The sequence below is a fragment of the Diprion similis genome, chromosome 4 (assembly GCF_021155765.1).
Source record: "Diprion similis isolate iyDipSimi1 chromosome 4, iyDipSimi1.1, whole genome shotgun sequence".
In the NCBI taxonomy this organism is placed as follows: Eukaryota; Metazoa; Arthropoda; class Insecta; order Hymenoptera; family Diprionidae; genus Diprion; species Diprion similis.
The window spans coordinates 17756342-17770411 of NC_060108.1; the positions used below are offsets into that span (position 1 = coordinate 17756342).

The following is a 14070-nucleotide window of genomic DNA, read 5'->3' on the forward strand; positions in this document are numbered from 1 at the left end:
CACTCGAGTTCATTTAATATCCCTAATTTCAACAGACCAACAAGACCTTCGATGCCACTTGTAATTACGATAAACATCTTATCTGGCTATCTCAATTATCAATTAAAACCACAATAAACACTTTGTTTTCCTACGTCGTTTAGACGATTTAAACGATTTAAGGACTTGTTTTTTAACGCCCGAAGCTGCCCGAATAGGGTCAATGCTGCCCCACTTGACGGCAGTCGAAAGATTGACGAGGATCAAGTTCGGTTTATTTCATTCCGCGGTCGAGAAGCGAACGAATAACTTCGATAAAGGTACTTCGGTTCGGAAGAATTCACCTTTAAGTATCAATGTCGGATTTTCATTGAATTTTCTGACGTCTATCAACAAATCGAGATTCATTCACTTTTCGTATTTCAAAAGATTCTTTGAGTGTCTCACGTTATGACGAAAGAAATATTTTATTTTACCTTTAAAACCATCTTTGAATGAATCGCACGCAAAATTCTTCTTTAAAAATAAACGAAAAATCATTCATCTTTCAATCGAGAATCAGTCTCTTCGCATTAATTTTCCGTAAAAGTTAGCAATATATTTAGTGAAAAGTAGAAAAACTTGCCTACAGTCTACACCACGAGAAGCTATAATAACGACATAATTGTTCAGTTTGCGAAACTCATCGGTATCCGTAATTTCACAATTGTACGCTACGATGCGAGAATCTCTCCTACAATAATTCCACATAACTTTTTCTCAATCCTCTACATTCTCTGCTTATTATATCAACGACACCGAGTTTAAATCCTTCGTAACTTTCCTCAAAGACAAACGAAGGAATTTCGTTTCATCGTACGTGACTTCGGACTGCATTTTTGGTCTGGTCAAGGTTCTATCGTGCGTGGCTAGCGCAAATGGCTGTTAAAATTTCGCAGTAAAAACGTCGTCGTCGTCGTCGTTGATGATGGCGACCGGTAGCAATTCACCTATAATACGCGCCTGTATTGTCGTATTACACAGAGGCGCAGGATGGGCACAGCTGGAAGTCTCATTGACAGTCCATAGAGCATCTCGTCGCGTATATAACTGCGTTTATATCAAGCACGCATCGATGAGTGTAGATACACATACACACAATAAAATTGTCGGTCTCGCGAGGCCCCTTTTGCAGCTTATGGGTGCGTACGTGCATTATCTCTCGATATTCCCAGCCGAACGCGCTGCATTCAGTACCGAGCGATAGAGTTTTAAAAAAGGGAAAATTGGATCCGTCCCGGTTCCGCCGGAAGCGGCGTCGAATTACCGGAAGAATCAAAGAAAGGGCGCGAGGAGGGGATTAGGGGGGCAGGGGGGGGGGGAACTCTAGACGCGAATTTCAACACGGACTGCATTTCTCTTCGGAGGGAAAAGGAATTTCGTTTCGCAAGAAATTCTCTGTACCTTTCATCCCCCTCAGCACGTTGCACAAGTTCCTGACTTCCGGTTTCCTCAATCGCCTTCGAACGACCGCCGAATGCTTTTCCAGATATCAGCTGATATATCACACTTTTATATATTTCAACTCACGCTGCGCGATGCTATCCAACTTATTCGATGCAGTATCACCGGACGAATCGCAGCTCGTAATTCCGAACTCTTCCATAAATAATTTATACCGAATTTATTGTTGGCAGCATTATCTTGCGTAAACTTTTGGAAATTCTCGAATCGCGTGCTTTTCTACCCTCGTCTTTTCCGTTCCGATCGAACAGTTTTTGAGATCATACACACCGCTTTTGCACACACTCGATAAACGGATCAGCGACAGGGTGCTGACCGTTCTTCTCTGCTTGCGATATTTATAGTAAATCCGGGGGCATTTGGGCGGCGGGTGCGAGAGGCCTGGTGGTGGGGTCAGGTTCTCCTGCGATCTTAACAGGATCGTGATAATTTGTTGACCAAACAAGAACGTGACTCTGTTACTTGGCGCAGTTAGCGACGCGGCTGCGATGCAGTTTAAAGCCAGCTTCCTCCGCTCCTCTCTCCAGCCTCTCTTCTTCGCTAGTCCGAACGATACTCAAGACTGTCGTCGATATTATGTAGACCAGTTTAGCGGTTCGTTCTGCCGGCCAGATCCAATTAGTTCTAATTAGCACTGCCGAGGCGTCGGACGCGTGTATAATACCTACCAATCGCGGGGGCATCGTGTGTGCTTGTACAGCACGGCTCGCTCTCACTCACTCTCTCTCTCTCTCTCTCTCTCTCTCTCTCTCTGTGTTATATACTTATCTCCACAATCTCTCAGACGTGATCTATATCTCTGCACTACGCCGCGTGCTTCTCTATGCATGACGCGTAATGCCTTATATACCGATGCGACGATTAACCAAGATTATCAATAGAGAGCTACGCTGGATTCAGCGTAAGAAAATTGCACTTCGTTAGCACGCGTTGAAGGTTGAAATTTGAGAAATTTGCATATTTTTTAATTCTCTTTTTCCTCCCTTAAAATAATATTAGCAATGTGATACTCGTAGGAAATCTTCTCTTTTAAAATCTGTAAATTTTAATTACATTTTCAAACCTTGGTTCATGTTTAGGTGATACTTGAGTCCTGGAAAACTTTTCTTGTGGCGAACGAGCATCATCTGGGTTAAACAACATGTACAGACTCGACACGTACGCGAGGGTCGTTCATCCTCACATGAATGTAAGTGTAAAAATGTCACATTTCTATTTTTATTATTTTTATACAGGAGCTGGATTGTGAGATACAAATTTTATTATAACGTCATGCGGTGTCTTTCTTGTTTTGTGTTTCCTTTTCTTTTCTTTTTTTTTTCCAACCCTCGTCGTTTTACCTTTTTTTCTCTCGTCCGCGGAGTGGATGAGTGGATCATACACCACCGGTGCGAGGCAACGGATGAAGTTCCAGCAGGAAAAAACTGCACGACGACGTTCCGAATAACATGACGGAAGAAAAGAAAAGTATAAAAAATTGAAGAGGAAAAGGAAACTGGAAGTCCTATCAAAGTTATATTATTATATCATTTTTTTTTCTCCTCTTGTTTTCTTTTCTTTCCTTTTTTTCTTTTATAGGTCAGTTTTTAAAGATACGTCATGATTACATACGAAGAACTTTGGCAAAGTAATTTTTACTTTAAAAAATGAGCGAGGGACCTTTAGGGGTAGGAAGGAAAAAGTTTTGAAACGGCACAGGTTTAATTTTAAGGAGGTTCAACTCACCCCTCGAATTATATATTTCCTCCTATAATTCAGTCGGGATTTAGATAAAAAAAAAAAGAAAAAAAAAATTATATCATCCAATGCGTAGATAAATGGTTAAACTTTTTCTAACAAAATGACAAACATCTTCTAATGAAGTATGAAAAGAAGAAGAAAAAGGGATCTAAAAAAAAAAACATTGAAAAATATTCCACCTATCGAACTGATCGATTTCGTTCTTTCGGTAGGTCGTAACGGCGAAAATATTTTTGATGAAAAATAAAACGTGACTTTTGGAAAAACGGGCGGATACTTCGACACGTGGCAGATAGACGTGGTTGATCCGGGAGGGCGAAGGGCGAAGGGACGGTTCGGGGTGACACGGCGACGCCCTCGAGTCTTGATCTTGAGTTTTCGTTGGCGACCCTTCAGTATCGACTTTCAAAGGTTCTCGCCGACCTGCCTTCGTCCAGGAGGAGTGAGCGAGTAGAGAGCAGAGGCGTCATGCACCAGACCCAGGCTCTTAAATTTATGTCCCGTCAAAGTTATTGGGTCCCACCTTACCCGCCTCCGAATCCCCGAGGGACGCCAACTTCGAGGCCGCCTCGTGTCAGCTTGCAGAACTCTGTCCACCTATGCATATTCAGATGAACCTACCTTATATACCTCCTAGACCTTACAACCTACGATGGGTTTTTTCGGCGCGTTGGAATCGACCGTATTCTGGATTACATTGACAGTTTGATTTTTCGATCTCGATCGATCGATACGCGAATCGGTGTCTAATACTACCCTTGTATATAGGAGGGATTAGCTTGATTGAATTGTAACGAGACTTACGCTCGATATCTTTGCTCTCTAGGCTTGATCTAATCTTGATATCGACGGCACAGAACAAAGTGTGATTATTTTTCTTTACAATCGGTTTTTGTTTTTTTTTTATTCCTATCTACTACGGAATGTAATATCAATTTGTGTGATCGAGGTGTCAACTGTTATCATTGTCTTACTTACTAAGTATCTATTTGACATAACGAGCGAAAGATGAGTGAATATTTTTACCCGATGTTAAAAAGTATTTTTAACCAAACTATAAATTAGCAAACAAAACTTTTCCCTATTAAGAATATATACTGAAAGTTACGAAATTTTCGTTTAAAAAAAAAATACGAAATAATCTATTAATCGATTCATTTTTACCTATCCAATCCAGTCGAGGTCGATTAGTTTTCTGAACCGATTAATCGATGCATCGATTATTCTTAATTGTTAACGTCTATCGCTAGTAGCGGGTACTCATTTATTTCTTCGCTCTCTGCGAAACACCTAATCTTGCGTATAAATTCTTCGATTGTGGGACGAATCTTTGTTGTTTTAATATTCTTTTTCTTTTCAACGTACCCTCGTCATCGTCGATCGACGTAACAATGAGCTTCGATTTCTCTTTTTATTTCGTTAATTTTAAATTAACCTTCTCGACAACGAAAGGGAGGAAAAAAGGGCTCGTTATTCATATTGTAATTACAATCAGCCCGGGTTAATTGGCTTCTTCTTGAGAGTGGAAAGGGGATGAATTCGGGTAACTAAATTTCGCCCTCCGTGGAATTATTACCTGTATTATATATATCGGGGGCATTCCGCGTAACAGGTCGCATAATGTTTGTCATGTTTTACCAATAAAACGAAGTTATCGTTCGCAACCTCATTCGGATAAGATTATCTCGACGAGTTGTACTGCGTAAACACGGTAAACACGAGTGTGATTACTGACCGACACGTGGTAGGTACTCGAGTTAACCTGAACGATCATTTTTCCCGGTTCGCGATCCGCTGCCGACTATAATTCGCGTCAGAGTTAAAACCTGTATTTTGTTACTCGCAGCCATTCGAGGCTGACTATTTCCTGATAAACGTCGTCGTTACCCGCTGAAATATCACCGTCGAATATCTCGGCTTCATTTTTCGAAATCGGAGATTGCCTCAAAGCCACGAGGGTGAGACCTTCAATTAGCCATGGAACAATTTTTCTCTCATTTCAATGAATTCGCTGTTCGATGTGAAAAGTTTTTCGTTTCACGGGAGATATATTTTCAACGTTTATTACGCGAATTGCGAAAAAAAAATAATAGAAATTTCTTTGAGTTTATATTTAAATGAATAAATTTTGCTTCCACACATCAAATAAGTCTCGAAGTTTTTGGTCGATAGTGTAAGCAATATTTCTTTCAAAACAAATTTTTTTTTTTTCCCCCTTATTAGGTACATCGAAGAAATAAAAATTTGATATCGAGAATTCAGACGCAAAATCGTGTTGACCGGTGTAATCTCATTACCTGATCGAGTAGTGTGAAAGAAAAAATAAATAAACCGTCGTAAACTGCACTTTTGATAATAACTTCCGATCAATCTGCCGGCGCGAAAGTTAAACAACCGAGTGAAAGACGTGGCGATTGAAGAAAAATAGTGAGGATAACTATCGTGTTTCTCGCTGTTGAAAATATATTTTTCAGAAGCCGAGGAGTTACGAGGTGTGCGAGTAATACAGATATATATATATATATATAGATATACATCTGTATCTACGTTACACGTAGACTCGGTTGCTGCATAATTTATATCGCTGTCTAGATCATTTTAATAGCACTAATTTGCGGCTATACGTACAACCCCACCTACGGAGTGGTCAAGTACACCAGACACTGATTTGAAATCTGACACGTCGCGTCGGTGCAGGGTTCGTTTTATTCAACACCAGCAGCAGCAGCAGCAGCTGCAGTAACGCAATCCAAGCGGCTGTTATACCGTAAATTGGTGTTAATTATAACCGCAATATTTTATATCGCGTTATCGTACCGTCAGGAGAAAGTGGAATCACCTCTTTGTGCAGGAAGATGAAATTTTCAAACTTTGACATAGGCGAAATTTAATTTTTTCTTCCGTTCCCCTTTTCTTCTTCTTCTTTTTCCTCTTCTTATTATTATTTTCGCTCCCTTTTTCCCCACCCGTCCTGCAATTTCTTTGTCAAGGGACGGACGGAGCTTTTTCCAACGCGGCCATAAATGTCCCGGCGCTCGATCTTCCGGGTAAAAAATACGGGGTCGAGAAGCCTGCTGCGGGGGAAAGAAAGTACCTTAGGCAATTCATATACACCGTAACGATCCTATCCGTGGCACCCCGAGAGCTTGGGACACAGTCTCGGTCTCTATGTACAGACGAGAAGGCATAGACGCGCGTAGTTTCTGCCCGAGGTTATAGCTGATGCTTTTTTTCACCACCCCCGGCTGGGTAGGTAACTGATTTCACTTTTATCCCGGGCTAATTTATAACTAAGCTTCGAGGCCTCCTTTCCTCCCGGCTTTACCTCTCCACGGGAATCTCGACACTCTACCGTATACTTATACCGTACAAAATTGCTTTCTCTTCTTGTGCAGAAAGCGGAAAAGGTAAAACGACAGGGAAATAAGAGGAGAGGCGAAAAAATCAAATACGAACGTCAAGTCGAAGTAGAAATTAAATTTGTTTATTTTAGTTATTTATTCGTTTCGTTTTTTTTTTTTTTTTTTTCCAAAATTATACAGGGGAAGACTATTATTTACGATCGGGTTTCTTATTGAGAGAACTTTATTGTCGGGGATAAGGTTGCGGTTAACTTGTTGAGAATTGATATGGAAAGTGCGCGTATCTTTAATAATAATCTCCTTCTTCTTCGGTCGGTGGGTAAAAAATTGATGCCAAAGACCGGCGACTGCAGCATGGAAAGAGGACGACGAGGAGGGAGAGGGAGGAAGAGGAGGAGGGTGAAAAAGTTTGAATCAGCAATTTCTCTCTTCCAGCGCCGGATATTTCCTACCTGCAGAAAACAACCGAGTTCAGCAGTAAATCTCTTGACACGTTTTTGCACAGTTTCATCCCTTTCTTCTCGTCCTTCCAATCCTTCCTCCTTTCGTTCGTTCGTTCGTTCGTTCGTTCATCTGTCTTATCTCGAAAACCCTTTATTTTTGGACAATTTTAAAACGTGCTTCTCATCGATTTATGCATAATATTGATTCATATGTATATGTATATATATAATTGACGGCATTGCGGCAAAAGACGCGGAACCGGATCACGATCTCATTATTTCTTACAGATATACTGAATAAATTTTCTCATTCCGTAGAATTCAAATAGAAAAGTAGTATCCGCCGCGAGAAAACAGATTAGCGATTTTCTAGCTGGAAATTACTTTTAAAAATATCAAATTTAGAAAGACCCGTGCAATTTCAAATATTCATATTTATACGCGAATTTGAATATTAAAGTTTCGAACCGACGATAATCATCTCGTGTTCCTCCAATATCGATCACACATTCGTTCTTCGGCCAAATGAATACCTGAAAATTCCTGAAAAGAATGAAAAAGTTTACGAATTGTGGTCATGGGTGAAATAAAACCTCGCGTCTCGTTTTAACAATTATTTTAAATGCTTCAGGTATTTATTTAAACAAATGTCAACATAGGAAACATTGATAGATGCATGTCATATTCATATTTGAATGTCGCGAGATCGCATTTGGATTTTATTTACTTTTTTTTTTTTTTTTTTTTTAAATTTTATTTAAAATTTTTTTTTTCTAATGAAATTTTCTCCAATCTTTTGTTAATTTGTTTTCTCATGCAACAGATAATAATTCAAGACGCTCTATCATAACCGAATTCTCAGACGCAAGAATTTACCCGCACAAGTTTATTTTCTATTTTACAAAATGGTCCCGAAATGAAAATTCGGATACCAGTTAATCCTGAAGCTTTTCAATATATTATTCGCAAATCGGCGGTCCAATTATCATAATTATAGGATCGTATCGAACTGAGGTAATATTAAGCGTTCAAGTATAATATTTCATCTTGCCCATTTTCAAGAAATCTGCACGCGGATCGAGGCTGAGAGTTTCGGATGGATAATTGAGCATCGACAATCTGTTATATTCTTTTTTTTTTTTTTCAATTATTTTTTTGTTCTTCCTTCGCTTTCTTTTTAAATTTAAAACCCCACGATCAATCTAGACGGAACTTGTCACTTTAAATCACAGTGTCTCTTGGCTTGAAGGTCACTGACTTACACTTACAGTATAGTTATATAGTACACTTTTTTCTTTTTTTGTTGGTTTTGGTTTGTTTGTTTGTTTGTTTTTTTTTCCTTGTTAAATATTAAATTACAATCTTTGTCTTTGTGTATAGTAGTAGTAGTAGTAAACTTTCGAACAGTATAATAATATATATAGTATATGTATATATATATATATAATTATATGATGGTATAGTGTGAGTCTATTCGGCGGCCACTTTATGCGTTATCCTTACATCCTACAGGGGCGGGCGCCTGCAATTACGCGGTGAATCGCAAGACGAAAGAGGAAACAAACAACAATACACAAAATACCATCACTTCAATATGCACCAGTCACAGTTTGTCGTAATTTTGATTTCTGTCTTTAAACACTAAAACGTATCACGGGAATAAATGAATTATATATGAACCAGGCGGAGGGTAGAACGAATTTTCGCGTCGGGGTGCGAGCAGTATAAGGTATACACGGCGCCGTATAAATACTTAATCGCCGTTGAAGTGTCCGTTTGTTCCCCGGGTAGAACGGTTAATTATTAAACCGAAGTATCGCGAGTTTAACCTCTGAGTGAGTGTGCAATAAAAAAAGAGTGCCCTCTTTAAGCCTATACCGAGGGGAGTTTTTAATCAGGAGAAATGAATATTTTACAAAAGTGCGAAGAAGAAGAAGAAGAAGAAGAAGAAGAAGAAGAAGAAGAAGATAAGATGAAGAGGAGGAAGACGATAAGCGTGGAAATACCGAGGTGGGTTTGAAAATGAAGAAATAAATAAATAAATAAATAAATAAAGAAAGTAAGAAAGAAAGAAACACCGCGTGTTATCGGAGAGACCGATTCCTGCTCGGGGCTCACACCGATATCTCCTGTATCTGAACCCTCTTCTTGGTGCTGCCGGGTGTTCCGGGCTGCCTGAGTATACCGGAACCGGAAACGCCGAGGTTGGGGGCCGGGGCCTTGGGCGGGGGCGGAGGCTCGGGTAGCGCGTCATCGTCGTCGTTAATGCACTGGGGTGTGTGGGCCCTGGGGGTGCAGGGGCTGCGGCTGTAGGAGGGGGGCTCGGAGACCCGCTTGCCTCCGCCAGGGGGCGGCGAGCACTGAAACTCCTGGAGCTGGAGTTCGAGTTCCTGGGCGAGTTTCGCCTTGTGAGGGGGTGGGCTGGAGGGTGGAGAGTCCGGAAGATCCAGGGCCAACCGCTGCTTGCCGGAGGCCTCGTCGATGCCGGAACAACCGGCTTCCAGGAGTTCCTCCTTCTTCTTGTCACCGAAGGCCGAAAGCGCCGCGTTCCTGTCACGCTGATGGTAGATTCCAGCGAATATAAGGATGTTTAGTAACAGCAAGAATATCCCGACGGCTATCGTCACCGTCAACGCCGTCGTGTAGCTCTGGTAGTGGCTCGAGGCCAGCTTCCTCAACAGGTTATTCGGCGCTGGACCGAGGTTCGGATGCTGCTGCGAAGTTCTCGGCGTCGTCGGAGCCGCGCTGCTTGACATGTTCGGCCCACAGTCCGTCGTCGAAATTCCTCCTCCGGGCGAAGCGAGCGAAGGCTGCGTCGGCGCAGGCGCGAGCAGCGGTGGCGCTGGGATCGGCATCGCCATGCTTTGCTGTCTCACCGCACCCTCGTAGAGAATCGGATTCTCCGCCAGGTGGTGGTGGCGCATGCTGATCTCGTAGCCGGGACGATGCAGCTGCGGAAGGAGGTTCAGCCACAGCGACATCTTGTGCCCCCGGTAGTGCGAACGCATCTCCGTTACTCGCGAACTCGCCTCCAGGTACAGCTGGTTTATAGAATCGTACGAGTCCCAGAATGGTGGGCTTGACACCAGCAACGTCTCGGCAGAGTTTAACGGGCTTGCACCGTTTGGGTCTCTGGAAAATATATATACGGGAGTCGGAAACATTTTTAAAATAATATGCTTCATGGGTGCGTGGAATCTCGGTTTGGCCATTTCTTAGCCAGACGTCGTTGGCAAGTTCTGCTGAAGGATAGATAGCAGGTAATCAATTTTGAAAATGAAATTTTTTCTTCGCTCTACACAAAAAAGAGTTGAAACGATATATTCAAAGCGAAAATTAACAATTTAGCTTTTACTGGGTCTCCACGTTTTTGGCCGTATTGAATCATCTCCGACCATTATTAGATGGATTTCTATTTCTAGTTTTGAGACACTTTTTTTGTCTGATTATAACAGGAGAGCGAGTAAACGGAGTTTATTGACTTTGATTTCAATCGTCGCTGTTCTTTTTAACCCGGTACTGAACCGATTTTCAAAAAAATCGGTCAAACCGTTTCTAAATTTTTTCATCTCGATCACGACTCGAAAGCGGAAGAAGGTCATTTTTGAATTTCGACCGTCTCACCCTCCCAATGAGCTTATATAATTCCAAAATAAATCTCGAATTTTTTCAGATTTTTATTTCAACTCTAACTCGTGTCCCAAAGAGAGTGGATTCCATTCAACCCTTTCAAGGGTACATCAAATCTACGGAATGGATTTAGATAAAATTTTGTATAAGCGGTTTCTTGGGTCGCTGATTACGAATCTGAAGACAAAATTTGAAAATTCAAAATGGCGGATGCCATGTGCTGGAGCAAAATCCAAAAAGTCATTCAATTTTGATAAAACTCGATACTCGGTGGTAATCAAGATCACTGATTACGAATCTGAACTCGAAATTACAAGATTCAAAATGGTGGATCCAATATCGCAATATCAAGTGACTTTTGGAGCTTCTAGGTTCAGCATATTGGATCCGTCACTTTGAGTTTTCAAATTTTCTGCGACTCAAAAGACCACCCTATACCAAATTTCATCTAAATCCATCGGGTAGATTTGATGTATAATGGAAGGGTTGAATGAGGAAGTCCACCCTCTTGAGAGCACGGATCAGAGTTGATATAAGAATCCAAAAAAATTAGGGAATTATTTTCGAATCACGTGGAGCCGATTCGAGAGGCAAGCTGGTCGAAATTGAAAAATTAGTAAATTGTATATACATTCACTACAATCCGGTATTCATGTAGTAACATACGATTACACCCACAGTTAGCGAAAGCTTTAAAAATTCCAGGAAACCAGTGAAATCCCATGAAATCTTTGGAACCCCTCAGCAATTCAGTGATCAGTAGTGCATACAATAATTGATGACAGGTCAACCCCTCGGCCCAATATGCGTGCGAGGTTTGAGAAATCGTAAACGTTGATTCGTATCACTGCTCCCGTGTCATGGCCAACCGTGAAAACTGATTCCAGCCGGTACAAAAACAAGATGACTGATAGCAGCGAATCCGTGTATTTTCCCATTTGTCAAACTCGACTCGTATATGGCACTGCAGTGCCTAAAGCGGGAGTTGCGATCTCCCGCAGGGGAGTTATATCCTTCTGGTCTTACTTTTTCAACTTTTACGGTACTCGGGAGGGCCTTCCAAGGTCCGTACCTACCCACAGGTGCCGATATAATTAGTGACCCTCGAGCGACCCGGTCAGCGTCGAAATGGGGATGTGAGCGTAGCTGAACGTGTGGAGTGGATGGTATACCATATACCATATAATAAATTGTAGCAAACCGTCCGCTGTATGAATATTAATTCTACCTTTGCCTCGACGTTCTGGGAGATTTATGAGCTGCATAAAATTCCAGGCGTACGCAAGAATTACGTAGCGCTGACCATTTTCACACGTTTGGAAAAAGAAATTTATGCTCACGTTGATGTGAAATGAAAAAATAATAACTCCGATTCGTTTCCAAACACACAAGCTGTTTCTTTCAGATTTCTCTTTTCTTTTTTTCTTTCCACACGCGATAGCTGTAAGCATACTTTAAGCTCGGTGCGTTTCTGTAAATGCTGGGGCTCAAGTTCGCAACGATTGTAGAAAAGTTTCAAGATACCATGCTACGCATTCTACGACCGTAATTTGCATAAGTTCCGGAGTAAAAAATGGCGAAATGCATTGCACATGTATACAAATAGTCGTCCTCATTTTCCTTTTTCATTCTTTCTGTTTCCTTTCTCGAATCACCCCGTAAAAAACGCTTTCCAAAATGCTCGAAATCACCGTTCAAATCGTAGGTATCCCACGTCTCTCTATAAAAGTAACCGACGATCAAACCCCTGCAGGTACAAACCTACATAAAATTTACGATTTTCTTTTACCACTGCTCTACGTCCAAATGTCTTCCAGTTCCCTTCTCTTTTCCCATAGAAATGTTTTCATCCCTTGGATATTTACGCGCGGTAGGACGAGGGTCTGAATCTCGGATCTTGTAAAAAAATCAAAGTACCAAAGGAGTTGCCTGTTAGTGGTTTCAATTTCCATTTCATTGGCCAGCTTAGAGGGATGGACGTCAATTTTAAAGGGTGTTCAGTTGCCCGTTATTTGTTATATACATAAAACGACAGTGTTCTTTTGTTTACCCTCTCTTTTATATCTAAATTTATTCGTTGAATTTATTTCCCCAAAATGGCGAATCAGTTATTTCCAAATATTTGGGTTTCCTCTTAATCTTGTCATTCCGCGGTGTAATGGGAAAATATTTCATCTATAATACTACGATGGCATTATCCTTAATCTCTACACAAATATTTGCTCTTTGATTCAATTTTCATGATCAAACAGGACTTCAGTAAACCTAAATTTCTCATATAAACGAAACAAAATATGAGTTTATTCGAAAATTTTTATTAAAGCTGAAATTTCCAGACAGGAATTTTTCCTAAAAAATTTCACCCGGTATTCTCAACTATCTGCTCAATTCCTTCTGGCAAGAATTCATCGTGAAATATGCTCGGATGAAAATTAAGGCGCTGAATGAAAAAAAGCGATTTTATTTCAATTAAGCATTTCGTTTTAAAATTATTGTCCCGGAAGGCTCTAGGCCGCCCTGTGATAATATGAAAATTTTCAGGGAACGCACTCGAGGGTGAAAAATTAGGGCGCCAACCGTTGAAATAAGGTCTCTGATCGAGTTAGGCTTCTATTTCCCAACGCCGCCGCCCCATTACGCATTCAAACATATCGTTTCGCACTGAATCAAATATTTGCACAACATTATGCGTACGTACGAATACACACATAGTCGAATGAATAATTCCGTATGAACTCATCGGTGATATTTCTATGCTGGAATCTAATGGGATTATTCCATCGGGGTCGAAGCACCCGATTCGTTACTGTGCGATTATAATCATACAATCCGTAATACGTGGTATCCAAATATACGAGAATTTTGAACAATTGAGCGTATAATTAGATTTCGCATCTCATTTTGCGAAATCTTGATCGGTGCTTACAAAGTACAAACTGCGCTATTCGTGGGTTGGAATATCCAAATTACAACGGAGGTCCGAATCGATTTTAAACCGCGCCAATTCCAAAGTCATCCTTGAAATTAATACAACAGCGTATTTCATATTTGCATATCTTTCGCGATGTAAAAATACATCCTTAAAGTTATCGATATTTTTCGTATACAAAAGCATGAGAAAAAGGCCAGTTTATCTAAAATTCGACCGACGTTTTTCCGTTTTTCCGCGGAGGGGCCGAGTGATTATAATTTTTTTTTTTTTTTGTTCTTCTTGTTTACTCTGATTGGAAATTCCACTCGCGTAAATCTCGCCTCTAAAAGCATCGGAATTCGATTCGCGGCCGAGGTTTCTTCGCTTTTTTGCCTCCGAAAGTTCTGCTCCGGTTTTCTCTCTGTCCGTGGTTCACCCTCCTGATAGCACCGACGATAAACTAGGTACCTTACAAATTTTAGCCTTATCGTTTCGATGGGTC

At 40.9% G+C, this 14070-nt stretch overlaps 1 protein-coding gene across 3 annotated transcripts in view; it reads right to left on the reverse strand.

Moving 5' to 3' along the window:
- Window positions 1–9040: 9040 nt before the first annotated feature.
- LOC124406124 (neuroligin-1-like) overlaps window positions 9041–14070 on the reverse strand; it is a 36209-nt gene continuing 31179 nt past the window's right edge. For all 3 annotated transcript variants that reach the window (XM_046881510.1, XM_046881511.1, XM_046881509.1), the window contains one exon: window positions 9041–10159. In XM_046881510.1, the coding sequence (XP_046737466.1) occupies window positions 9142–10159 (1018 nt within the window). In that variant the 3' untranslated portion in view covers window positions 9041–9141. The remainder of the gene's footprint in view (window positions 10160–14070) is intronic.